The 27,822-nt window shown below is 39.5% G+C and overlaps 1 protein-coding gene across 27 annotated transcripts in view; it reads right to left on the bottom strand.

The window, feature by feature from the left end:
- Baz2b (bromodomain adjacent to zinc finger domain 2B) overlaps positions 1-27,822 on the bottom strand; it is a 390,581-nt gene that overhangs the window by 46,013 nt on the left and 316,746 nt on the right. For 26 of the 27 annotated variants that reach the window (XM_085834857.1, XM_085834859.1, XM_085834860.1 and 23 more), the window contains 7 exons: positions 25,914-26,114; positions 25,322-25,717; positions 18,345-18,960; positions 15,935-16,219; positions 14,587-14,647; positions 13,791-13,899; positions 3,856-4,066 (listed from right to left, as the gene is read on the bottom strand). In XM_085834857.1, coding sequence (XP_085690983.1) covers positions 3,856-4,066; positions 13,791-13,899; positions 14,587-14,647; positions 15,935-16,219; positions 18,345-18,960; positions 25,322-25,717; positions 25,914-26,114 — 1,879 coding nt within the window. The remainder of the gene's footprint in view (positions 1-3,855; positions 4,067-13,790; positions 13,900-14,586; positions 14,648-15,934; positions 16,220-18,344; positions 18,961-25,321; positions 25,718-25,913; positions 26,115-27,822) is intronic. The other variant, XM_085834881.1, reaches the window with a different exon arrangement.

Genomic DNA, 27,822 nt, shown 5'->3' with positions numbered 1-27,822 from the left:
AAAATTCAAAGGGTATTACTGACAACTTTAGCTATCTTCTAATTCTCAAAGAGTAACTGTGAAACTGTTGCTGCGTCCGTCTCCATGAATGATGACGCAGTCCTTCAGAATGCTGGGCAGGTATAGAGACACCAGGTAGGAGAACAGTTTGGTAGCCAAGCGCCTGCTCACTCCCCTCCCGGAAAGGCCTGCCATCCAGGGGGAGTGGATTCTGTGGGGTTTAACCTTATGGAGCACACTATTGGTGTTACTGGAAGATAAAACAAAGCTGATGCTAAAATCCACTTCCAGCTCCCAATCTTTCCAGGATTTGGAAAGCATAGGCATGGAAACTCGCTGAGTTATGCAAGAGATCATCGTCTATATTGTGAGTACCATAGAAATAAACACCTCTAGACTGACACATAGACAGCAACCTCAGATAATGAAATGCCACAAGAGTATCATAATAATGCAAGACAAATACATTTCAGTATTTTAATATTTCCAGAAGTGAATGGCTTTGTTTTTTCTAAATTGTAGACTAAAGACTCAACTTGGTCTTAAGATGAAAAGTACATGTAATTAGAAAACAGTTTCCTGGAGCTGGGGAGACAGCTCAGTGGTCAAGAGCACTGGCTACTCTTTCAGAAGACCTGGGTTCGATTCCCAGGACCCATATGGCAGCTCACAACTGTCTTCAACTTCAGTTCTGAGGAGTCTGACACCCTCACACAAGCATACATGCTGGCAAAACACCAATGCTCATAAAATAAAAATCAATAAGTTATTTAAAAAATAGTTTCCTAAAAGAAGCCACAGAAGTTGAAGCATGGGTTTAATAAATTCTGAAAATATTTTAATAAACCAAATAATTTTACTCAAAAGATATATGCACTACTGTGATGTCCAGTGCAAGGTACCACTTCCAGCTGCACACAACCTGAGGTGTTAGTGTTGGTCAGTTAACAAGCCGTGCATGCCCCGAAAGCCACTGTCACATCCACACTGTCAGATTTAAAGTTTTTTTCTCTAGTAACTTAAACGTTCTCACAGTTCTACAACACTTGGAAATACATTAAAAACTTGCATTTATCATATTCTCAACTATTCTGTGACTTTAATCAAAATTTTCTGAATAGTTTAATTCAAGTATGATGATAATATATAGCAGAAACTTCTAGAATTCTCTCAACTTCCTTCAACTGTTTGAAATAGCGTTAAATGATTGTTGCTTACATTTCTATAAAAAAAAAAGGAGCACAAAACAATTCATATATTTAGAAATCTAAACAATGTTGTTTACTTTTTTATTACTGTACACAAGTATATGATGTATGCCTGTGGGCAGCCCATGGCAGGCATGTAGAAGTCAGAGGAGAACTTGGGGGGACCCACTTCACTCCTACTTTTGACATGGGGATCCCAGGACAGAATGCAGACCACGAGGCCTGTACAGGAAGTAACGTTGCCCCCTGAGCTTTACTGCTAGCCCAAATGGAGTGACTGTTTATAGTTGAATGCTCGTGGAAAGAGAGATGCTCAGTGGATGAGGACTGTTTCCACCAAGCCTGACAGCCTGAATTTGATCTTGTGAACCCACATGGAAAGAAAGGAAAGAACAGACTCCTGCCATTTGTCCTGTGACCTTCACAATGTGCCCCCCCCCCCCGCCCCCTAGCCACTAACTACCCTTAATACATACATGTATACAAAAAAGAAAGTGTTGCATGTTTGTTTTCATGTAGAGAAAGAATACACACACACACACACACCACAAAGGTAAAAATGAAGCCCATTACAACAAGAGGGAAATAAATCATGGAATAAAATCAATTTGAAATTTAAGAGAATAAAATACAATTAGTTTCTTTGTTACAATACACCTGATTTTTCAAATTTAAATGTTCTATTTTTGAATGTATATGAGAATACATGTATTAGAAATGAAAACATAAGAAAAGTTAACATTTTGTCTACCAATTAACTTCAAGCACTCATTTTTTGAATACAATAAGGCTACCATTATACAAGCTTCAGAAGTGTCATGGCTTTAGTGATAAAATTGTTAAACCTCAGGGCCATCAATTGGCTGAGTGGGTGAAGGTACATCCTACCACGACTGACAATATGTGTCTGATCCATAAGGTCCAGGTGGAAGGAGGAGAAAATTGACTCATGCAAGTTGTCCTTTGACCTTCAGACATGTGACCATACATATATATACACACATGTGTGCACATACACAGAGAGAAAATAATAATTGAAAATGCAATTTTTAAAACTGTAATTTAAAAACTCATGCTTGTCCTTTAATATATTACTGCCTTTCTTTTATTAGGAAGATGATGCCTTAATTTAAACAAAATAACATTTATACATTGACTGAGTTAAAGCAGAGAAAGAATGAAGGTTTACTACAGATGCTAGGCAGTAGTTAATGTCAGTGCGACTAGGTGACTAGGAGTCGGAAGAGGCCTTTTCCAAACACAGAGGCTTGAATGTTGAGAATGTGCACGCATTTCTAGAAAGAGGATCCACTCATGAGTGAGAATGAGAGCTCCCTTTGAAAGTAAATTGTTTTGTGAGCCTTTCCCATAAGTTATGATGTATTTACAATGAACAGAAATATATTTTGTATATTTTTCTAGGTATTGCTATAGAAATAAACAATTCCTGTAATGACATAAAATTCTGATAGCCATTTAAGTAATTTTTTTTTTTTTTTTTGGTTTTTCGAAACAGGGTTTCTCTGTGTAGTCCTGGCTGTCCTAGAACTCACTCAGTAGACCAGGCTGGCCTCGAACTCAGAAATCCACCTGTCTCCGCCTTCCAAGTGCTGAGATTAAAGGCGTGCGCCACCACTGCCTGGCCATTTAAGTAATTTTAATTATTAAAAATTTAAGCAATCTTTTTTTATATGTATCTATTTATGTGTTCAAGACATTTACATGAGAGGAGAGGCTTCAGGCAGCCTGAAAGGGCTTCGCCTTTCTCCTCAGACCCCACAGCAGCAGACCCAGCTTGTCTGAGTCTTCCCTGGGTCCCAGGAACAGCTCTATGATACTGGAAGTGTAATACTGAATAGTAAGTACATTTTGATCGCTTTGGGAAATTTTAAGCTTAATAAATACACTCCCTGGTACCCTTATCAGACGTTGTAAAATACACTGACCATGTGAGCATTCTAAAAACACATGCCCAGACCATTTGGGGTATCTTACCAGTAACTTACCAGTAACCCAGAGTTCTCTGACTCAAAATTTACCTCACAAATCCATATTTTTGATATATTCTCATGTACACTTCGAGAAGTTGGGAGCTGTTAAGTAGATTATTGTGGAAGGAAGGCTACACAAACTTAGGGCATGTGACAAGCAAGTGCGAATTGATTCCTTTCTGTCCAAGTCTTTTTTTTTTAATTATTTTTAAAAATTATGTATTTATTTTTTATATATATATATATATATATATATATATATATATATATATATGAATTTACTGTAGGTGCCTTCAGACACACCAGAAGAAGGCATCAGATCTCATTATGGCTGGTGGTGAGCCACCATGTAGTTACTGGGATTTGAACTAAGGGCCTCTGGAAGAACAGTCAGTGCTCTTAACCAGCCATCTCTCCAGCCCTCTGTCCAAGTCTTAAGATCATAACACACACTTTGGGACTGTAGCACACCAGAGAGGATGAATCAGAACATAAGACTCTTAGGTAACGGTATGTATTCAAAAACCTCCACTTATTAGCAGGGCTCTCTGTTTCCTCTGAGAGCAGCTGTCAACCACTCCCACGTCAAAACTACTGGAAGGATGAGTATTGGATTTTCATATGACCATTAGTGACAGACAACGAGTGCTTCCTACCTTGAGCCTGCAGTTTCCTTAGTAATTTTGCATCTGTGTTATCTAGGAATTCTGCACTGCCAACATTGGGAGGGCGACCCTTCCGGCGTTTCATCCTGGATTCCTCTCTTGCTCTGGGTCTATCTGGATTGGGTGGTCTTCCTCTTCGGCCGTCCATTGCCCTGATACGAGGAATGACATCCTCTTCTTTCAAAAGACACCACTGCATTCCCTTTTGTGGAATAAATTACAGAAGTGAGTATTAAAAATGAAACAAAAATGAATATCAACATAATAGAAAGTTCTAGTTAAAATCAATTTTTTTTAATTTATAAGGCTGATATGAAATTTAACTTTTAAAAACTAACTTTAGATTAGCAATTTTTCATATTCTACAGTATAACTTATTTAAATCATGTACACCTCAATTAAGTATAGATTGATTTGTATCTATGTTTATAAGCATACAGAGATATAACATAACCATCACTTCTAAATAGAACTGCCACAGTTGGTAGATAATTGAAAGTATCATTTGTGTGATGACTTCCCTATGGGTTTTTCTCAAAGGTTACTTTCTCCTATATAAGTATTATAGCTAATACATGAAAGAGAAAGTTACAATATTAGTCTATTGTAATTGTTAATGAAGTAACAGTTGCCCTTGGATGGTTGCCTTTCGGTAAAGAGACAAGATGCCAACACCAGGCTCCTGAGGGGAGGCGCATGTCACTTGTGATCTTGCTCCTACCCCCAGGCAAACCTTGATTTGATCAAGATTCTAGATTTAATCACCATATCGAGATTGGATGGGAAGCATCTCTTGAAAATACCCATGAAACCCAGCCTGTAGGGAGTCAACAAGTAATTTGGCCTCGACAACAAATTAATTATGACAAGTTCAATGAATAATATAGGAAAATTAAGTAGACTTTAAAAGGTATATCAATTTATAAGCTTCAAGGCAATAGATTTAAACAGACAAACTTGAGATTGTAAGAACTAAAAATTGTAAAATATACTGATGTTTGAAAGCATCAAGAATAAAACCCCAACTATTTAAGTGTAAAGCCTGAACTTGTTAATTACAAATAGAGTTGGCAAAAGAGTAGAAAATAGAAATTCACAGTACAAGTCCTGGTTTGTTCCAGGCACACTGAAGGCATTGTGCACCTTGATCGTCACAAATCTCTGATGCATCTGGCTGTTTACTGTTCTTCTATTACAGCTCACAGATCTCAAACCAGTGAGGTTAGAGGTACAGAGAAAGCAAGGGAAAAAAAAACTGTGACTCAATCTAAAACAACCCCAAACTATCACACTGTGACATGACATGCTTTTGACTTTATATCTGATTTACAAAGACATTCTTATACCTTTTGATATGTAAGTATAAATTACATAAGTTGATGAATAACTGATCACAACATTTAGGACTATATCAAGCCAAACTTGGGACAAAAAAACTAGTGTGTATATTCCACATCTGCTTGCTAAAAGCAATATCGAACACTTTCTCTTTCTTCAGTGATTTGAATGTTAAAAATGTTCCCCTAAAAGATTAAAATAAAGTCAACAGAACCAACAAATCTACTGACTGCATTTCAGACCATATATGACATCAGAAGAAAGCCATCAGCACAGTTAGGTTAGAGCAGGCTGTGCTCACCATCAAGGGAAACTTATTATTAGGTTAGGTTGTCACTTCATAGTTACAACTTAGGCACCACAGCAGCATATATCACACAGATCACAAAATAAATAAATAAATACAAGTGACATTTGTGATGGCATCACAAAGAAAGCATATTAAGGAATCATAAACACTGTGTCTTTAAAGTATCTTATTAATAGGAAAATCTGTTTTAAGGCAATATTTAAGGATATTATATGATTACCTCTTCTTATTCAAATATAATTTTTGTGAAATTACTTTTAAAGTTGTTTGGGAAAATCTGCTTGAGTCAAAAAAAAGAGAGAGAGTATGCTCGTGTCTGGGACTCACGGCTTACATTTGTGCCCTCGGAGTTCAAAAGCAAGAGAGTGTGCTTGTGCTGGGACTCATGGCTTACATTTGTGCCCTCAGAGCTCAGAAGCAAATACTTTTTAAAAGATTGCACGTACGGGTTAGATATATCATCACCCAACTTGTGGGTTTCAGAAAACAAGAGAAGAATGGTTAGGAGATCTCAGGCTTATATCTCAACTTTAATTAATTGAACAGCCAAATAGCTGTGGATAAGAACATAACTTAGAGCTTGGCTCTAGGTAACCGTTTCTATAGGAAACTCAAATTTAACCCTTAATACTTGGTCCATGACTCTTGTGAGTCAGAAGTTATAGTTAAAAAGTTAGCTTACATGAGAGGTTGGCTTTGGTTACCCAGCATTAGCAGACAATGCTCTTTTTGGTCTCCCACTAATTTTTAAGGTTTAAGAAAAAAGTGTTTCCTAGAAATAATCTTTTGTGATTAAGATTTAAGATACTTATAAAAAGAGATGATATCGTGGAGATGGTCAAAGATTATATTTATTATTTTACAATCCCTTTTCTGAGCATTATTAATTTATATTCCATTTCATTTAAGAAGACTGAACAAAATGGATAACATATAAAGGAAATACACAATAAGGGACACTGTTCTGTCAAACGACAAAAGTTGATTCTTTTTAGAGTCAGACTCTGGAAGTCTGTGTTGTGTGGTACATTGTCAATCACCCAGAATCCTCTCCCTGAAAGTAATGGCACAGCATTTCTAAGTTTTAACAATGTATTTATTACTCACTGACGTGTTTGTGTGTCACACTGGGTTTGTGTGTATCACACCGGCTTGCTTTGTCCACCGTGACCTGGGTTCCTGAGTTCCCTTCCCCACTAAGTCATCTTTCCAGTCCAAAAAACAGCATGAAAAAAAACATTGTGTGTACATACGGGTATTTTGTCTGATGTATGAGCACCACTTACGGTACCTGCAGAGTCCATGAGAGGGTACTGGATGCCCTGGAGCTGGAGGAAGAAAATGGTTGTAGCCACCATTTGGGTGCTAGGAATCAGACCCTGGGACCCTGGAAGAGTAGGTAGTGATCCTACTGCACTGTGAAACCATCTCTCCATCCCCCCCATGAAAACAGCATTACAACAGCAGCACATTAAAAATATTCCCGAGGCTCAGGCTCTTCAAGTGTGGGTGACTCAGGGCCACATCACTTAGGTGACGTTAACTCCTGTATCATGAAGACTCTAGTGTGGAGCTGTCCCGTCCCTCCCTCCAGCAGCTGAGTTTCCAAGGGGACACTTGAGATGCTGGTGTTTTTTAATGGAATGAGGGATTTTTTTTTGCCCACAACGGATCTTGCTTGCTTGGCTTGGAAATTATTTTGTAGATCACGCTGGCTTCAAACTCAGCCATTTGTCTCTCCTCGGGTTAGAGGTCTGTACCACCACGGCACACGTGGCATGAATGGGGTCTTTATCATCTTACATCCTTGTCTCATAGAAGGAAAAGAACTGTGGTCTATGGTTGAAATCTAGATTAAGGCACATTTTTAGACTTCTTAGTCACTTACCAATTAGATTATTCACCAGACTTATCCTTAAACAACTTTTAGTAAATTTAACAACAGCTTAAAAACAACTTAAAACCAAAACCAAAGCTTCCCTCTGAAAGCGCACTTTCGGAATCTCTTACTTTCTAACGGCTTACATGAGACATTCAGAATGTCATACCTAAAAGAAAAAGGCTTTTTTTTTTTTTTAACTTATTTTATGTTTCTGGATGTTTGCCAGTGCATATATAAGTGTACTGCATGCATGCCTGATGCTTGCGGAGGCTGAGTCATCTGTGGCTATGAGCTGCCATGGAGATGCTGGGAACTGAGCCCAGGTCCTGTACGAGAGCAGCAAGTGCTCTCAAGGGCTGAGCCTTCTGTCTAGTTCGGCAGAGGAGGGATGTGAAAGACCTGGGATATGGATTTCCATTTCAGGTGAGGGAATCAAATCGGCATTAGTGCTTTGCTGTGACATGAGATGCTGAGTGGCATGGACTACACTTCTAAGAAAAGTCATAGGATATGAGCAAAAGCTCATGTAGCAAATACTTTTCAAAAGATTTTTCACAACTTATGATTTAATTAAAATGCTAAAATTAGGGCTGGTGAGATGGCTCAGCAGGTAAGAGCACTGACTGCTCTTATGAAGGTCCTGAGTTCAAATCCCAGCAACCACATGGTCGCTCACAACCATCTGTAATGATATCTGACACCCTCTTCTGATGCGTCTAAAGACAGCTACAGTGTACTTATTTATAATAATAAATAAGTCTTTAAAAAATAAACAAAATGCTAAAATTAACGTGAAGCAAAGTTAAGATTCTGTTGGGGTTTCCCATTGCTTTCTACCTCCCAAGCAACATTTAGCTCAACGTAGTTCACATGAAGGGCACTGGGAAGCCTTTTGTCTCTCCTAGTTACACAGTCCATTAGTGCTACACTCTATTTTGAGTAGCATTTAAGAGCTATACAAGACCAAAAATAGCCTTCTCTGGGAGAAGAGAGGTGCCGCCCATTAAACCGAGTGGAGAAAGGCACAGCGTTGATTCTGCTGTCTCAGTGATTACATCCATGACCGCTGCGGCCACAACTTCAGAGGCCTGAATGATTTCTGGGTTTAGTTCAGGAAAGAAAGGATGTGAAGAGAAGTGACTTTAACGTCAGAATGGCCCTCCTTATCCCCGCACGTGGGCTTAGTCCCTACAGTCCTACCTGGTAAATCGCTGACATAAATCCCCACACTCCCGCCCTGTCCGTGCTGATTGGTCATGTTCCCAGAGTCCATATGTGCCCAGACTAGGTTGTACAGGGGTGGCAGTTAACAGCAGAGCTGGATTAGAACTCTGGTTGTTGACTCCCAGTCTTTAGTTCTTCACTTAATTTAAAATAATTATCGTCACTATATAACTGTGCCTAAGGTAAAGCGTTGCCCATATAATTACAATGGCTTCTTTTACTTTTCACCAGGAAAGCCCTTTCACTGTAGCTGCAGCCGACAGATTGGTATGATATTCACCAGGTAATAATATGCTTCTTTGTAACTTGTATTCTAGTGGACTATTTGGTTTCTCCATCAAAATTAGCTTTTTCTTCAAGTTTATACTTTTAACTTTATTTCTACAGCAACAGGCATGTTCACAATTTCTTTTGTAGAAAAAAATGTCTTTGGGGAAAATTTGGGGACATTGGTCGTAAATATTTATAAAGTGATTTTTAAAATGACCATTCTCTGAAAGAAATACATTTTACTTTACTTATGGCATTACGCCATTAAATAGAATCCTTCAAAACCAATCTCAGAAAGTCTCTGAATCATCACTACTTACTTCTCTGTCCATCTCTCCTCCCCCACGCCCTCCAGGAGCTCTTTCTGTTTTTCTTTTCTTTTTTCTTTTTTCTCTTTTCTCTTTTCTCTTTTCTCTTTTCTCTTTTCTCTTTTCTCTTTTTTTCTCTTCTCTCTTCTCTCTTCTCTCTTCTCTTTTCTTTTCTTTTCTTTCTTTTCTTTCTTTCTTTCTTTCTTTCTTTCTTTCTTTCTTTCTTTCTTTCTTTCTTTCTTTCTTTCTTTCTTTCTTTCTTTCTTTCTTTCTTTCTCTGAATTAGAGTAGACATTCAATGTCCCAGTGCCTCTAAACTTACTCAGGGGATAATATGGAACCTTTTTAAAAGTTATTCTTAGCTACCACAGTTTACACAAATCCTTATCATAGCGCATCACCAGACATTTCAAAGCAACCCTTGTTAACAGCTATCACGCCTCACTGTAAGGCCTTCCTATATTCCTAGAGGTAAATGTGGATAAAAGGAACGGCTTCCAAACTTACCAAAACTGAGCCAGCACAAACATTTCTATTACTTTGGTAACCAAAACCAGTGAAATAAAATAAAACTGATGACAAACATAAGGACCGACACGTTTTTATGATGCAACGGAACAGAACTCTGTAAGGACAAATCTACTGGCATCCTTTCTAAGCTTGGCCCGGAGGCCAAATCGCCAGAGACTGAGCAGAGGCAGCCAGCTGGTAGGGCCTGGCCTTCAGAGCATCACTGCTTCTTAGAGGAAGTCAGCTCCCCTAAAAGGTGGGACTTTACGGGAACTGCTAATAGCATTTGAAATCTGGCTAGCACAAGGCTAACCACACTTAATGAATAAAAGTTTGTCTGGTCTCCTTCCTTTTTTAGCCTACTTCTCTTGATTTAAGGGCATCTGATTTAGTTGATTAAAAGATAACTATTCCCAGCACTCGGGAGGCAGAGGCAGGTAGATTTCTGAGTTCGAGGCCAGCTTGGTCTACAAAGTGAGTTCCAGGACAGCCAGAGTTACACAAAGAAACCCTGTCTCGAAAAACCAAAAAAAAAAAAAAAAAAAAACTATTATACTACGGTTCTTCACTTAAATTTCAACACACTTAAAATGGCTCTCACTGCTTATCCTGTAATATACACAACCACTATTTTCAACAAATGTTTGCTATTGTCAAATACATATATGATTACTAACTTAAGCTCCTGAATACTAAATAAAAATGGTGAACTTTCCCAAAATTATATTTTATCACTTCAAACATTACCTTCTAGCAGAAATTACCATGACCAGTTAAAACCATGATCAATTTTGCTATATTTATATTTTCCCACTGTTTGGGTTTTTACTGTTATTGTTATGCTTTAAGACACAGATCCAATATACAGACCAGGACTGCCTCAAATCTGCAATCTCTCTTCCTTTCTCATTGACTGTAGGGATTGTAGGGACACAATAGCATACTAGGCTCCTTTTGGTGTGTGTGTGTGTGTATGTGTGTGTATGCAGTTTTTACTCTAAGGTTAGCTATCAAACTTCTATACAATTTCTATAAAGTTACAAATATATACACATACAACTACTATTGTGTAACAAGAGTGCACTTGTGCCAAACACTATCCTCCGGAATGTTAGCTGATCAGATTTCCTTCCTGCGTTGTGCTTGCTGGCTGCTGCTGTACCCGACACGTTCAGGAAACGTGGGAATGTGGTGTTGGTCTTGCTGGATGCTAGGCCAGTGCTGACCCTTTATCACAGAGGGAATTGATGATCACATCTCAGATCATCCCTATTGCTGTGTGTGGCACAGTGCCTGCAACTGACCCAAAGTCCAAAACGTGACCACCACAGCCAAGAAGGAACTCACCAGGAGGTTAAAGATCAAGTCCTTTGTGACTATTTATAACTATAGGAGCATCGTGCCTACAAGTTACTCCGTAGTTAGCCCCTGGGGCACAACTGTGGTCAACAGGAATGAGTTCTGAAAGGCAAGGCCAGAGGGCAGCCTCGGTCTAGTCTGAGAAATGGTATAAAACAGTTTTGGGATTACATCTCAGTTTTCATCACTAAAAGAAAAAAACTCTTGACATCTTAACAAAATGATAACATCTGTTAATTTTCATAGAAAACTCTTACATAATTATATGTCTCCAATTAATCCAATGTGTAAACATATAAATAATAACAATATAAAGAAACATATAAGGCTTTGCACCTCTAAGACTTTTGAAAGCATGCACATTTCTAATTAAGTAAAACATTCTATCGGATACCTTTAATCACAGCTCTCTCAAAGGACCTTAAAGATAAATTTCACTTACTAAATTTTTTCTGAACTAAAAAGTGATCTCAGAATTTGTGTTATCTTCCCTGTACACTCTCAGAAAATTTGTTAGCTGAACGTGTTTCAGCTTCAGTAACTCATCTAAGTTCTTAACTGGAATTGATTTCAACAAGACACTATGCATTTGGAAGAACACTGATTGTGTTTAATAAAAAGTGAATGAATATCAAAGAACATTCTGCTCTGTGTAATGAGGCTTTATAGATCAAGTCTAATTATTATTGATACAATAACAAAAATCCTTCATGTATTGAATAACAATTAGCTTTCCTCTCAGAACAAAGATCTATTGAAATAAAAAACATAAAGATGATTTTTGTTATAAATAAAACAGGTAAAGATCTGAAACATGAACCAAAGATCAAAAATAAGAATTTCTAAATGTTCTTGCCTTCCAAAATGTTTGTGCTAACCAATTAAATTACTATGTAAGGAATGTATTAAAAGACACTGTGGTTCATTAAGTTTAAAAAAAAATCTGGTGAAAAACTGAGATGAAATTTAAAAATTAAACTTTAATAATTCAAAATAAGGAACCCTAAAATACACTTATATGCAGAAATTTAAAAAAAAAAAATCAAGATTTTTTTGTCTTGTAAACTAGCACTAAGGTGACAATAAAGCTGCACAGGGCATGTGACTCTGGGGACAATGGGAAAGGGTTCTGTATACGCAAGGAGCACATTTCCAAGTCTTCAGCTCCAGCTTTCGTGCTCCCTCGGTCACTGGTCCCTAGGCTGACACACTCCCTTACTTACACCTGCCACACTGTGGCTATGTGACCTTGGTGGGATTTGCTTCATCTTCTGAGCAATCTAATGCCCTGCACTGAAGTCTAGGACAAGACAGAAACAACTCCCTTTAAACAGAGAAAATAGTAGTTCCTGAAAAATAAATAAAACAGTGAGTTTCAGGACAGCCAGGACTGCATAGAGAAACCATGTCTCAAAAATCCGAAACAAAATGAAGCAAAACAAAGGAAAACAAAAAACGAAAATATTTCTGTGCCTTAAAATAGGTCCAAAGAGGAAGAGTCTCAATCAAGAGAAGAAGTGTCCTCTCTACCTCTCTGAGCACCGGAACCTACCTGAAACATTTTCTTGTGTATTATCTCAGGTTAGCTTTGCCACAATCTCATGAGGCAGAAATACTATTGTCTGTATATGATAAATAAAGAAATTGAATGAAAATGGCTAACAAGAATCTACGTTTCACACTCCCTAAATTAGAGACTCTCAATGGGGCTCGTAAAAAGTAAGAGAAAGTTAATAAACATAGGTGCAAAGTGACAGTCTGCAAGCAGAGATCACAGAGAGGAGGGAGGCTTTCTTGGAAGTTGTTTTTGGAGAGCGAGTATAAGGTTGTACATTTAATTTACAAATGTGCATAATGAATTTAAAGGTAAATTCCTATAAAACATTAGAATTTCTACTCACCAAATACTAACGATCTCGACTTACCAAATTTAAAAAGAAATGTTAACAATGGCTCACACCACATGGTGCGATCAAACGGACCCAATCCTGTCCACACGCCATATGGCTTTCAAAACTCTCTTTACGGTGTCTCATGAATCGCCAATTCAAACTGGGTTTTCTAAGACTGTTTTACCTTATTGGTGTAAAGCTTCACGCCAACACTACAGATTTCTTATACTTAGATAAAGTACAAAATTGTTGGTGCAATTAATAAGCAGAAAACTTTACTTAATATGAAAAACACCCACAGCATAAAGCTCTCTGTTGCTCACACAGTACCCCAAGGTCTTGGTGAATGACCATCAGGATGCTGTATGTCTAACTGTACGAGTGTGTTAAGAAAGGTCACTCTCTAGAGCAGAGAGATTTACTTCATTTAGATTAAGGTACTACTTCTGGTTCAAAGACTTCTTTAAAAGGCAGATTCTGCGGTCCATCGAAAACCTTTCCTAGTTTTACACTGAAGCTAACATTGCCCTTTGTCATATTCATTACTCCAGCAATTGCTGCTGAGATACTGGAAAAAAAAAAAAATCACATTTCTCCGCCTCAGGTCTTAGTAATTACAAGCCAGCTTTGATGTGCAGCTAGCTTTCAAGACATTAATGTTTTGAACATTTCATGATGAGGCTATGTTTGGGAGAGCAATTTAGGTTAAGCACATGAGACCCATACAAGAGACCACTTTGTACCGAGGAGCTCCATCTGACAAAGAAGTGCATTTTCCCCTGCATTAGTATGCCTAATCAGAAGCAAGACGGAAGGTGGAGAACAGTGCTTACCTTTATCATGTCAGGGCACTGCCTCAGCTTCTTCCCACATGGGGCATAATACGCAACTTCTCCTGGAAGACGCCCACCAAAGTTTCTCACCCTTGCCTCCCTCTGCCAGCTACAAAGTAAAAAAAAAAGAAAAGAAAAGAGCATTATAAGATACTTAATTTAAAGGTATTTACTTTAAAAAGTTGAAAAAAGTACACATGCTATTCAGAAAACATTTAAAAAAATGAAAACAAAAATAGACACGCAATCATATAAACCAAATACATCTATTATTGAAATGAATTACATTTTTTAAGCTAATTCACCAACAAAATTAAAGAGTGGTCTTGGAAACATTCAACTGTCAAGTATTATAGAAGTCATGCTGGAATGAGACATATGAGGAGTGCGAAAAGGCACATAAATTGTGTAGGAGCAGAAAGCTCCAAGTATGGAGAGCATACACATGCCTCTCTATGTATACATGCTGGCTAAACGGCTACTTGTAACTAGAACCCGTTAAACTAATCTCCCCTTGACTACTTCTGCCCTTCCAACATCTTTCACTGTCCTTTGTCTTGGCAGCCGACTGATACAATGGCTCCTGCTCTTTGATCCTGGACTGGCTGCTGGTTCAGTCACAGGAGCCTCTCTGAACCCTGCATCAACTTCATCACCTTCATCCTGGGTACACTTTCAGTTTTCTTGGAAGTCAAACACTTTGCCTCTAATCAATGAATGACTATGTAGAGAGGTGAGAAGGGAAAGTTGAGTCTGGAAACACACAGGACTGGCGGGAAAGCCTTCTGCTGCCTACCCGTAGTCCAGAGGGATGCGCAGCTCCTGTTCGTCTGCCACTCTTCTTCGTTTGGATGTACCTTTAAGAGAAGTCAGCCAGAACATGAGTGCTCAGTGTACAAAGGACAGCTGCATGATCATTCAGAAACTCCATACAAGTTCTAATGATAGATTATTCGTACAGTTATGAAAAATGCATTCTCTCTAGTTGTTTTTTAGCTGATCATACTACATAAGATACGTTTCCCCCTTCTGGCCTATGACAGACACAAGGCTTTCTCTACAGCAGCGCTAACACAGCAGCTTTTCCCCTACTGATAATTAGTCGGAAAGTCCACAGGGAGGAAGGGGACAGCTGCCAGGTTTCAAAATCCCATTCACTGTCTTATTTGGAAGCCTATGGCTTTTCAGATAGTTGCTACAAATGTTAAAGGTTTGGCTCAAATATTTAAAGACAATTTAATATCTATGTGCATATATATCCATAGACCAAAACAGTACCAGGCCTTAATTAATTAATTAATTAATTAAAACCGCACAGGAGAGGATTGTGGTTATATGTACATTTTAAAGGCAAAATATAGGTTTCACAAATACCAACATATATTAAATGAGTAGGGCATCATGCTTGATTATTGAAAATAAAAGCAAAGATTAGAAGATGTCAATCAGAGCAAAACAGTAGCAAAATAAACTCATGCTTTCTTAGTTATTTAATGAAACTACAGAGTATCAATATTGGATTGTTAAATGGAACCTTTTAATGAAAATGCCTACAAGTTTTTAAATAAATCAAACAGGTAAAAAGATCATATGCTATTGACTAAGAATGCCATTCACTCCAAAAAATGATTTAGACTATACAGTGAGCGTGTGGGCATTTAGTTGTCCAAGTAATTTTATATAAAGCACAAAAAAAAATCAAATTCTAAACTAAAGGATGAACATTAAAAACGTAAGGACTCAAAAATCAAGAGGGATTATTAATTATAATCTTAAAATAGAAATCATGGGGAAAAATCTAAAATATTGGGCAATGGATTAAATCTTCTAAAATACACATTTCTTAGCCAATTTAAAATCTAGATGTTGGTTAAGAGTACTGGCTGCTCTTCCAAAGGACCTGGGTTCAATTCTCAGCACCCACATGACAGCTTAACAACTGTCTGTGACTCCAGTTCCAGGAGCAAAACACTAAAGCCCTTAGAAATAAATAAATAATTTGGGGGCTGGAGAGATGGCCCAGGGGTTAAAATCTAGACACAGTATATGATTACAACGAGACTGTCTCCAGAAACCTGTGCAAATAGCAATCCTCGCTGCAGTCTGACTGTTACGTTACATCGATAAAAATAAACTGTAGATACCAGAGTGTGGACTTGAAGTGAGTGTGGAAGAAGAAGTGCCAAGAAAAGCAGGAGGCTGGGACTCAGAGCACAGGGCAGCAGGAGCAGAGCCTGGGGGGCTTCCTATGTGGAGGTGAGGTGCTGAGTGCGCTGTGAGACTGGAGGGAGGGCTTTTGGCAGAGGAGCTTGTCTGGGTCAGGTTCACAGCAGGTTTCTCGCCTTCAGTGTCACTATCTGATTCCTCCTGGTCTTTCTCCTCGTCGTCTTCTGAGCCTTCTGAATCTGACTGTGAGTTACTGTCTGATTCTGGGAAGTAAAGAAGCACTTGCATGTTACAGCTAGGTCAGAACCAATCACAGGCAGTTCGCACCTAGGGCAGGATTTCAGAGCCGCCGCTTGTGACCAAAGATTCAAGGAAGCCATTTCCCAAGAGGAAGTGCAAATATGAAAATTACCAACTTACAAGCTATTTGAGTAAAGTGTATGTAGACTACAGTTCCTCAAATCTCTCTTCAAACCATCAGTTTTAACATTTAAATCATAAAAAAGTCCCCACACGGTTGGTACTACTGATGCTGCAGTTCTGCTTCAGGCTTTCAGAATTACTTTACTCTCCATGGAGAAACCGTGGGTAACGGGGGGGGGGGGGGGGGGGACCCTGGCAGGCTCCAGGGGTGTGGCAGCTCCTTGCTCAGCTCCCTGTCCTGGAACTACCGTCAACTTTCCACCTGTGATTCTGCATTAAAAAAAAAAGATTTTCCCCCTAGGGAGTAGTTTTGGTTTTGTGCTTTGCTTTCTTAGCTGTAGCTTTTCAATTCAGGTAAAGACTTCATCAAGCTTTGAGAGATTCACAAACTATGCTCCCAGAAATGACTGTGGTAAGACAAGAGACAAGCTGAGGGAGGCAGGCCTGTCCTGGTTGTGAAGTCTGTGAAGTTAATACATATGTTAGTCAGCACATACTCCTCTAGACATATGACATACAAGAGTGGATTAAACACGGGATAAACAGAGGGCTGTACTACAAAGGTGCCCAGCCAGCATCTCGGTGGCACTGTTTGGTCTGGTATATTGCCCGCACGGGGGCTCAATGAAAGCTGGTTTTTAAAAAGCCCTGATACAGACAGTCAATGCCTTTCGGGATTGTACAATAGTAGAATGTTCAACTGTAGAAGGACTATTTTCCTATCCTCGTTAGTTACTAAAAAATTCCTGTCAGAACAGCAACAAATCCATATACAAACATTAATACATACATCATTTCTGTATCATTTCTGTATTTATATTTTAACTTATCTTTCATTTTATGAATTTAAAAGCAATCTCTATTTATAAAAACCAAACCAAACCGCTAGAGAGAGTAGATGAAGTCAAGGCATAAGATGATGACCCTATGTCGTTTAATAAATCCTGCAATCGAAAGGGACTTAAGAGCCGGGCGTGGTGGCGCACGCCTTTAATCCCAGCACTCGGGAGGCAGAGGCAGGCGGATTTCTGAGTTCGAGGCCAGCCTGGTCTACAAAGTGAGTTCCAGGACAGCCAGGGCTACACAGGGAAACCCTGTCTCGAAAAACCAAAAAAAAAAAAAAAAAAAAAAAAAAAAAAAAAAAAGAAAGGGACTTAAGGTTTTGGTTCTTTAAATGACCATGGTGCAAAATTTTCCATTTTAAAGATAGGTAGTAGTGTTTTAATAGGTAGCAGAAGGAAATGAAGCGCACCCAAGAATACCTGGGCAGCACTAGCTGGCCTTGGTAGGGTAATGGAGAAGGCGTTGCGGGAGGGGATGGGGCGTGGTGAGGAGCGAGAGAGGGGCAAGGTATGCTCAAAACACATTGAGTGAAATTCTAAATTAACGCATAATCCACCCACTCACCCCACCCTACCTCAGACAGGGTTTCTCTGCCCAGTCCTGGCTGTCCTGGAACTCACTCTGTAGAGCAGGCTGGTCTCGAACTCACAGAGATCCACCTGCCACTGCCTCTGCCTCCCAAGTGCTGGGATTAAAGGCGTATGCAGCTAACATGGGTCATAATTATTAGCTGCTGTTGTTGTTATTATTGTTATTATTGGTTTCAATCTGCCTGTGTGTTTCCACAGTGCTGGGATTGAGAGGACGAGTCACCACCACCTGGCTTAAAATTAGTTTTGAAAACATAACAGTTGCACTGTGTAAGTGGTCATGATGAAATGGAAACTCAGCAACCTGATCAAACTGTTTGATTCATGCACCAGCACTTTACAATTAGTCACTAATGCCAGGGGAACCCCAAGCTAAGATTTAACTTACAGTCTCAGAACCAATTTTACGTCTTATCGGCTGTAAGAAATCAGTGAGTGGCGGTGAGTCTAAGTGTGAAAATTAAGACGTTTTAGAAAACTTTCTGCTGCATACACTTAAAAACAAACTTTAAAAGTTAAAGCAGAAAATAACCTGATTGACTGTCATCAGACTCATCATCTTCATCATCCTCTTCATCTTCTTCCTCATCATCTTCCTCCTCGTCCTCATTTGAATCCTCAGAGTCCTTACTACTGGGAATGTCTGAATCTGTTCCTCTAAACTGTTCCACCAAGGCCGCTGCCGCCGCCGCCGCAGCCGGATGAGAGTGATGGTGCGCTTTGAGCGGGGTTGCGTCATTGCTGACCCGCTTTTCCTTCCCACTGCTGTGCAGGATGGGCGAGGCAGAGGGCAGCGCTGGAGTCTGACTGCCAGGGGTTCTCCTCCCACTCGTGCTCAGATTGACAGGTGAGGAGAACGGGGTGCTACTTGAGACATTTTCGTTAATCTTACTCTGCATTTTCGTTTTGGTAGTTAGCGCTAACGGAGCTTCTTGAATGACGCTTTGAATGACTCCATTTGGTTGGTGATTCCCTAAAAGTGCATTTGTCAAAAATGGATTAGGGTGGTTGTTATCTAGTGGTAGTTTTGGATGTGCTGGTGAGCTAGAGGTTGCTTTAGTATTTGACAAAGCTGCAATAACCTTCTTCAGGCTCTTCCCCATCTCCTGTTTCTTTCCTTGTGATGGGAATGTCTGCTTATATTGTTCCTGGTGAAACACAAGTTAAAAACAAAATGAGAAGGCCGGGAGACAGAGACTGCTTCTGTTTGTCAGTATCAGAACACAGCTGTGCAGAGAAACTTACACTGTGACGTCCAGGCGCAGGGAAAGGAATGTCAGCAGCCACAAGGGGCTATCAGACCTTGCTTAGACATCCTGTGTCCATACTCTCATCTGTTTTAACCACTCAGAACACACATGCCTCTTGACTGTCCCCTCTCCTGACTGCTGTTCTCATATTCACAATAGCCTAGTCTGAGGCCCTAAAACTGTCTCCCTCTCCCAGAAGTGGATGCTCACAGTCAGCTATTGGATGGATCACAGGGCTCCCAATGGAGGAGCTAGAGAAAGTATCCAAGGAGCTAAAGGGATCTGCAACCCTATAGGTGGAACAACAATATGTACTAACCAGTACCCCGGAGCTCTTGTCTCTAGCTGCATATGTATCAAAAGATGGCCTAGTCGGCCATCACTGGAAAGAGAGGCCCATTGGACTTGCAAACTTTATATGCCCCAGTACAGGGGAACCCCAGGGCCAAAAAGGGGGAGTGGGTGGGTAGGGGATTGGGGGGGTGGGTATGGGGGACTTTTGGGATAGCATTGAAAATGTAAACGAGGAAAATACCTAATAAAAAAAATAAATTAAAAAACAAAAAACAAAAAAAAAAAACAAAAACACTTTACCAGCTAGTCCATTATGCTGTCTTTGGATTCTTTCATGAAATATTGCTCAAATTTAGGATATTGCTGTTAAGTCTTCCTGTCCAACTCCTAGTAAATACCACATATGAATACAAACTTTGTATTGCATTAGTTTTCTTTGAGTAGCTTCAGGGAGCCCTGTCAACCTCAGTTAGATGCAAATCATTTCATGGCTAGTCACTAGGCAGCTTTCTAGCTGGTCGGGCAGCTGCTTAGACCTGAGTCACGTGGCACCTTCCTCCTCCCACATTTTGCTAAAATCCTTTGTCTACAGAACTGTTTCAGGAGCATGAAGCCCTGTCCATTCTTCAGGCAGTTTTCCACATTCCTCTCAGACAGAAACATCCCTCATTCCATCCCCAGTGCTCCACCCAGCTGATATTCCATGATCGATCAGTTGTTTGGTTTCTTTTTTTTCTTTGTTGAGACAAATTATCATTCATGTAGCTAGGCTAGGCTGGCCTTGAACTCCTAAATTCTGGGATTACAGCATGTGTCCCAAAAACTTGGTTCTATGTATAGTTTACATGTGTATAATGCTTTAAAGAGTTAAGTTTTCACTGTTTGATAAATTTCCGAAGCAGAAATTCTCTCTTAACGGTCTTCTAGAAACATTATCTAGAGCCCTGTTCTTGAAACACACCTGAAACGAATAACACTAGATTACAAAATGAATTTTTGAGGAAGAAAAAAATGGTCTGTTTATTTCTTACTTTTTGAGCTAGAATCTTATTCTAGAGTGCAGGTCACTCTGGGCACATTATTACCCAAGGTTTCTCCAACTCACTATAATTTTCTTGCTTCAGCCTCAGCTGACATTAGAGACATGAGTCATTATATTCAACTTATTTTCAAAGCAAAAATTTAAGGTACTGGGGGGGGGGCAACTGGGAACTGGGTACTAGGTTACTAACTGAATATTCCCAGCATACACAAGGTGCTGAGTTCAATATCCAGCACGGGAGGAAAACAAGTAGAATACAATTTTCTTGGGAAAATGTATAGACAATAAATTCACAAAATTTACTTCTATAGGTAAAAATTAGAAACCAGATATTAAAAATCTGAAATAGTACTTCAGGGGCTAAATTCAGGGGCACAGTGGTTAAGACCACGGGCTGCTCTTCCAGAGAACCTGCTTTAATTTCCAGCAAATAGACATCTGGTGGCTCACAGTTGTCCATAATTCAAGTACAGGGGTTCCCATAAACCCTTCTAGTCTTCCTGGGTACCAGGCACACATGTAGAACACAGACATACATGCAGAAAAAATATCCATTCACGTATAATAAGAAAACAATTAAATCTTTAAAAAGGAACTACTTGATAATAAAAAAGTAGATTTTACTGTTATAATTGAGATAATATATAATGATTTAGAATTATTAAAACATATTTTGCTAATTTGTTTTGTTTTTCAAGACAGGGTTTCTCAGTGTAGCCCTGCTGTCCTGTAGCTCTGTCAACCAGGCTGGCCTCAGTATGGACAACCACCTGCCTCTGTCTCCTGAGTACTGGGATTAAAGGTGTGTGCCACCACGGCCTGGCTGGTTTTGTTACTTTCTAAAATAAGAGGCTGGAAAGATAACCCAGTGGTTAAGAGCATTTATTGCTCTTTCAGAAAGCAACAGGTCATTTCCTAGAATCTATATGATGGCTTTCAACCAACCACAACTCCAGTTCGAGGGGATCTGACACCCCCCGCCCCTTCTAATGCCCTTGGGTATCAAGTACACACACTGCCCATTCTAGCTCAATACAGTGAAAGCAGGCACACAGAGAAAAAATTACATTACTCAAATAATTCTTTGTAAACAAATGCTACTACATTCATACAAAAAACAACCCCCAGGAAAATGTTAACTAGTTAATCATTCAATATGTCCCTTTGGTGTATATACTATGATTCTCAGATAAAATACCTTTATAAATCTGTGATACAATTTTCTGACAGAAAACTCCAATGTGTTGTATCTCTTAGAATATAGCTGGCATATAATATCCCTTTTACTAACATGATTTCTTCTAATATTGGGCCACATGGTTAAATGAAAGATAATCCTACACTGCGCATTCCTATTTTGATTTTCAGCAATTGCTCCTTGCTATAATTCTAAAGACTCTCACACCATAGGTTTACCCCACGGGTTAACAGGTTACAGGAATACACAAAGATTATTGCATTTGTCCCAAGGCTACTGTCAGTTAATCTCAAGAGTATACATGATGTTAGGAAAGGGTCTAAAAATAGTGTGTGCAATCACTGTTTTAGAGCATCGACTACCCGATAGCAAAGGGGAGAGGCAGGCTGGGTGTCATCCCCCACCCACCTGATGCCTTCCCCTCACTGTCCCTTGCCCTCATTTCAGCAAATGCAAAGTACCCTCCCGATCAGACCTGACTTACAGAGGTCTGTCAAGTTCTACTCCATGGCTATATACATTGAATTTATACTTATCCATTTAAATTACATGTTCACAATGTAAGCACTGAAGGAATCAATGATAGAAAATAAATCAGAAGTTCATAGATTAAGGATAAGGCCAAAGAATTAATAGCAGGTAGCATGGAACAAGAGAGACTGTCATAAAAAGTAAGCAAAATTCAGTATATTTTAAAATGTTCTATAAAGAAAATTATATCAAGAAAAATATGGACAAAATGCTCTGTTAACAGTAAATGAGGTGTGTGGATAACACTATTTAGAGCTGAATCTAATACAGATCTAATCACATGGCTGGAGAGACTATTGAGAAACGTTCTGTGGTTAAGAACCCTTGCTGTTCTTGCAGAAAATGCACATTTTGTTCACAGCATCCACACGTAGCTTACAACCATATGTAACTCCAGTTCCAGGGGATTAGATGCCTGTGCAAGCACCAGACTTGGACACACACACACATGTGCACAGCACGCACAAATACACACAAGAAATTCATACATAAAGGAAACAAAGTATCTGCTCGCTGAACTATTCGCAATGAATTATCATCATCTCAGTAACTTAGGTATACTTCTGGAATGGTCTTTATACAGTAAAAACATAATTTTTTAATTAGAATGCTTGTTTTAAACCCCTTTAACTCTGAACTTTCATTTGTTACAGCAATAGCAAGTGACTTTAACCTGAGTCTTACAGAGTTTCTTTACATGGTTTAGTACAGACATAGGACTGTATGTATAATGATCCTAGCTTTAGTTCATTAAGAGACTATGTAACCTATTTAAATTATTTATTATTTATTTAATGTATATGAGTCCACTGTAGCTGTCTTCAGACATACCAGAAGAGGGCATCGGGTTCCATTACAGATGGTTGTGAGCCACCATGTGGTTGCTGAGAATTGAACTCAGGACCTCTGGAAGAGCAGTCAGTGTTCTTAACTGCTGAGCCATCTCTGCAGCTCTGTAACCTATTTAATAAATGGCTCTTCAGTAACCATAGAACTACTCAGTTACTTTTTGTATGTGGCATGCATGTGCATGTACACATTTGTGCACTGCTGCATTGCACAGGCCAGAGATAGACACGGAGAGAGTTGCTCTATTGTTTTATGCTTGATTCCTTTGAGACAGGATCTCTTGTTGAATGTGGAGCTAGGCTAGCAGCTGGCAAGCTCAAACAATTCTCCCGTCTCCACTTCCCACAGTGGCAGGGCTCTGGGCACACATGGACGTGGTCTAGCATCTTATGTAGGTGCCAAGAATGCAAACTCAGCTGTCTCGCCTGCCCAGCAAGTGTCTGTTTGTTCCCACAGAGCATCGCCCCAGCAGGGAATTATTTTATAGAATTATTTATAAGCAACATTTAGGAGACCAAAAGCAAGTACTTATTTGGAGCAAAAGTAACTCATAAGATAGCTCTGTGAATTCATTTATCTGAAAGTGGAATAATTCATTAAGGAAACTCTAAAGCCAGACAGTGTCACTCTTAGCTTACTTAGCTTGCTGCTAGGAAGGAAACCACGTGGTGTTGATTAATCCTTGCTGGGTTTGAGGAGTACAAGTTATATCCGGATCACTGCTCATTGTTAGACTGGTGCCTACTGCATCTGGCTACACATCTCAGTTATCAAGGAAGCTTTAACAAGCCACACACTGTAGTTCTACCACATCAGAGTCTGGCTTAATTTCTTTCACAGAATATTTTTCTTAAACTTTCTCAGATGATCTAATGCAAAACCTGGCTTTCAGACCGTCATAATTTATTCAGATCATCTGTTTCTTTGATCTAGTTCATAACATCATCAGAAGAATTGAGAGTAAAGAACACAGGAAAGATTTTCTTTTCTCTTCTTCTCTTTCTTTCTTGAAAAGAAAAGAAAATACACTTGTTATATTGTTAAAGATGAGGGCGGTAGGGCTGGTGAGGTGGCTGAGCAGATAAACGGGCTGCCACTAAGCCCAAGAACCTGACTTTGATTCCCAGGACCTACATAGTAGAAGGAGAGAACTGGTTCCCACCCACACGTTTTAGGGCTCATGCACATATGTGCACATGGACACACAATCAACAAAAATGTAAACAAAGAAAGGAGAAAGAAATAAGGATTCTAGTACTATATAGCCATCATCTGGATTCTAACTACATCACAAATGTGATCCTGTGAGAGTTGCTATAAAGAACTGAATTATTAAATTGAGTTATATAAGATTAATTCTATAAATCTCAAGTTTATCACTTGTAAATGAAGCTAATAGCATTTAACACTAATATATGATATTAACTAATGAGTAAATGCAGGCTGGCACTTAAAAATCAATAGCTGGGGCTACAGAGATCGCTCAGTGGCTAAGGTGGCTTGCTCTGCAAACATGAGGACCTGAGTTCAAATCACTAGAAGCCACTTAAAAGGTTGGCTACTATAAATTCCAAAGGTCAGTTCTGGTAGGGCAGGGCAAAGGAGCTGGTATCTTTGGGCTAGCCGCTGCCAAGCTAGTTCTAGGTCCTATCTCAGATGGATAAAGTGGCGCTTGATAGAGCGGCATATCTGACATCCCTCTCTGGCCTCTATATACTCATATGTAGCCAGAATCACCGGCATACCAAACACACCAACCACAGACAAAGAAGATTAAAACCTACAATCAACACAAATACAGGAATACATACCATTCTAATGGTAAAAAGGGTTTTTTATAGTTATATTTTTAAAATATACTTATATTTATTCATATTTAATAATATATTTAATGAATTGTATATAATAATATATCATATTTATTAAATGTATTTATATTTTAAATATATATTTAACAATCTATAAATTCTAAGAGTAAAAGAAAATTATGTAAGAGTTAATCCTTTCTACACAGAATATAGTGTAAAATAAAGAGGCATTAATTTTAAACAAAATAGCTATAAAACATGCCTTCCTCAACTATAGTATCCTCTTACTGACAATGCAGGAGTGCATGGGGGTAGAGGTGGGATGACACACTAGTGTTTCAGAAGCACAGGAAACAGGTATGTACGTGAGGATAAGCCCTCTACCACTGAGTTACACCCACAGCAGAAAGCCTTTTTCTCCTCTCCTCAATCCCACTGCCATGCTCCGCGTTCGAGCATGTGCTCCACTCATCGGTACACCCGAGCCCCACTTGTCTTCTAGCAGTAAAATTCTTGTGTACGTGATATTGAGCTTACCCGTTTGGATCGCAATTCACTGGTCAAAGAACTAGATTCTTCAGAGGTATTTTTATTCCCTGCTTTAAGTACATCAGGAGAAGGAACTACGAGTTTCCTGTAAGTTTCCTTTTTGGCTTGATTTACCAAAGACAAAGGTTTCACATTGGACACCAGTCCCGTCGACTGTATTACACTGGTGTGTTTGGTCACAGACTCCTCCTTTGCCTGAGAGCTTTGGAAAATAAACGGAAGCTGCTGTGAGAGAACCTGAGGCTGCTTCTGCTGGGACTGGAATGGTGGGTGCGTCTGGGACTCAGACACAGGAGGTAATGGCTGGTGTGTTCTTCTTTCCTGGGCTTTGTCAGTTGCTTTCTGTCCATCTGTTTTTGGGTCTGAAATACCATGTAATAGCACCTGGAAAAAAAATGTAAATACTTGAGAAAGTTCTGCTAATCGCTGATGACAGAGACATGACACAAAGTTCCCTACAACATAACCAAAGACCCTTAAAGGTAGTGTTCTGTATGAAAGGACTGAAGGTGAAGAATGGCACCGAGTGGAGAGGAGGTGACTGCACTGGTCCTGAGCTCTGCATGCGAGCGAAACATACCTGGTTGTTACTTTTGTGTTGTGCTTCAGTCTCTGAGTCAGAATCGTCATCTTCACTCTCCTCCACGCTTTGATCGTCTTCCTCTTCCTCTTCCAGATCGTCTGAGTCACTGCTGCTAATGCCTTCACTCGAGGTGTCTGACGATGTGCCTGAGTCACTATCACTGTTGCTAGAACTTTCCATAGCCTTCTTCCTTGGTTTCTAGAGAAAGAGTCATTATTTGTCAAGATTATTCTTTAAAAATAAATTCAGGCCTCAGTAGAAGGCATGCTCTTTTAGTTTTCAAATGATAGCTTCCATATTAAAACATCATTAACAAAAGAGAGAGCATATGGCATAAGGGTTATTATTAGCCAACTTATCTGACAGAACACCATCAGTGTAAGTCTTGACATGGCTAGTCACTGAACCTATTTGCCCTATTAATCTGCTTAGAAAAAAACTCATTTAAAAAAAAATGTTATGAGGTGGGGAGTTTTGTAACCCGAGAAAAATCCCCTACACTCTTCTATTTAAAAATATAATTCTATTATGTTACTTAATGTACAAATTGTATTCTTATATATAAAACATAAAATATGGCTTTAATAGTAGACACTGTCACATGTAGAACAGTTAAAATATATATGTATACAAATATTGTACAGTTACCTATGTCACAGCCATGCTTCAAATAGTGCAACATTCAAAACTGCAGTTTACAAAATAATGACACAGATTTGATGTGGAGTAAGCAGACAGACCTTGACCTAAGACAGGCCAAACCACCTTTCCAGGCACCTACTATAACTGTGTGACCCAGTGAATCTTTGTGTACATGATGTCTAATGTCAGTCTAATGTCGGGGGAGAAGGGGAAGAGATTCTTAGTATAAAAGCCAACAATGACATCCAGTTCTGAGTGACAGCCAGAAGACAAGGCAGACAGCAAAAGATGTATGGTGTGGTGGTGAGGAGAGGAGTCCTGTATAAAAATGTTTCGTATCAACCCAGTGCTCAAGAGGCCGAGAGAGAAGTCTCCACCAGTCTTAGACTATCCGAGTCTACATAGTGAGTCCAGAACAGTGAGGGCGTCATAGGGAAACTTGTCTTAGGGGGAGAATTCACATAGGGAGAAAAATAAATTTCTAAAATATTCAAGGCTTTATTGGAAAAAAAAGTATTGAAAGCTGACAGAAAAGGATAATATAGTTCATATGAAAAAGAAGTCTTATGTTTAAGAAATAGCCAGAAGGGGTGGCTGCCTGTAGACCCTGCAGGGAGGGGTGGAAACAGTGTCTTCCTTGTTCACTGACATGTACAAGACCTGCTGAAGTGCAAGCCAGCAAAGGCTCCAGAAATGACAGGGAAGGCGCTCTGGTAGTTTCAGGGCTACTGAGAAGCTAGTGGCAACTGATGGCCACGGGGAGAAGCAAAACCACAGTTCTTAGGATGTGGGCAGTGAAGGGTTACTCACCCTCCAACGGGGTACATGCTCATGTACCCCGTTGGTAACACGACATGGACTCATGGTAATGAGGAGGAGGGAGTGAGGGGAAGAGGAGGGGACAGAGCACGTATGGGGAGGAGTACACACAAGTACACAGCAGCAAGCACATGGGGTTGGGAGGGGAATGTGGGAGAAACTGGAGCAAGAAGGAACAGAGAAGACAGACTGCAGCCAAACCCATTCTAGGAATGTATGGATATTAAATATCAAATAAAAAGGAATGAGTACTGCATAAAACATAACTGTGAGGTGAATTATAACAAACAGAGCATGAGATGAACTATAAAAAGTTATGTCACACTCTTACAAGCTAACTGATAGGAAGACAGCGAGGAAGGGATGCTGAAAGGATACCGCGGCACCATGACATACAACTCGTAGCCAGTCCCTATCACTCAGTAGCATTTACTGCCAGACAAAG

Source organism: Mus caroli, unplaced genomic scaffold (assembly GCF_978045245.1).
Source record: "Mus caroli unplaced genomic scaffold, Mus_caroli_1 scaffold_2, whole genome shotgun sequence".
Classification (NCBI taxonomy): Eukaryota; Metazoa; Chordata; class Mammalia; order Rodentia; family Muridae; genus Mus; species Mus caroli.
Note: the sequence above shows the minus strand (reverse complement) of the source record. Positions and strands in the feature narration are given on the sequence as shown.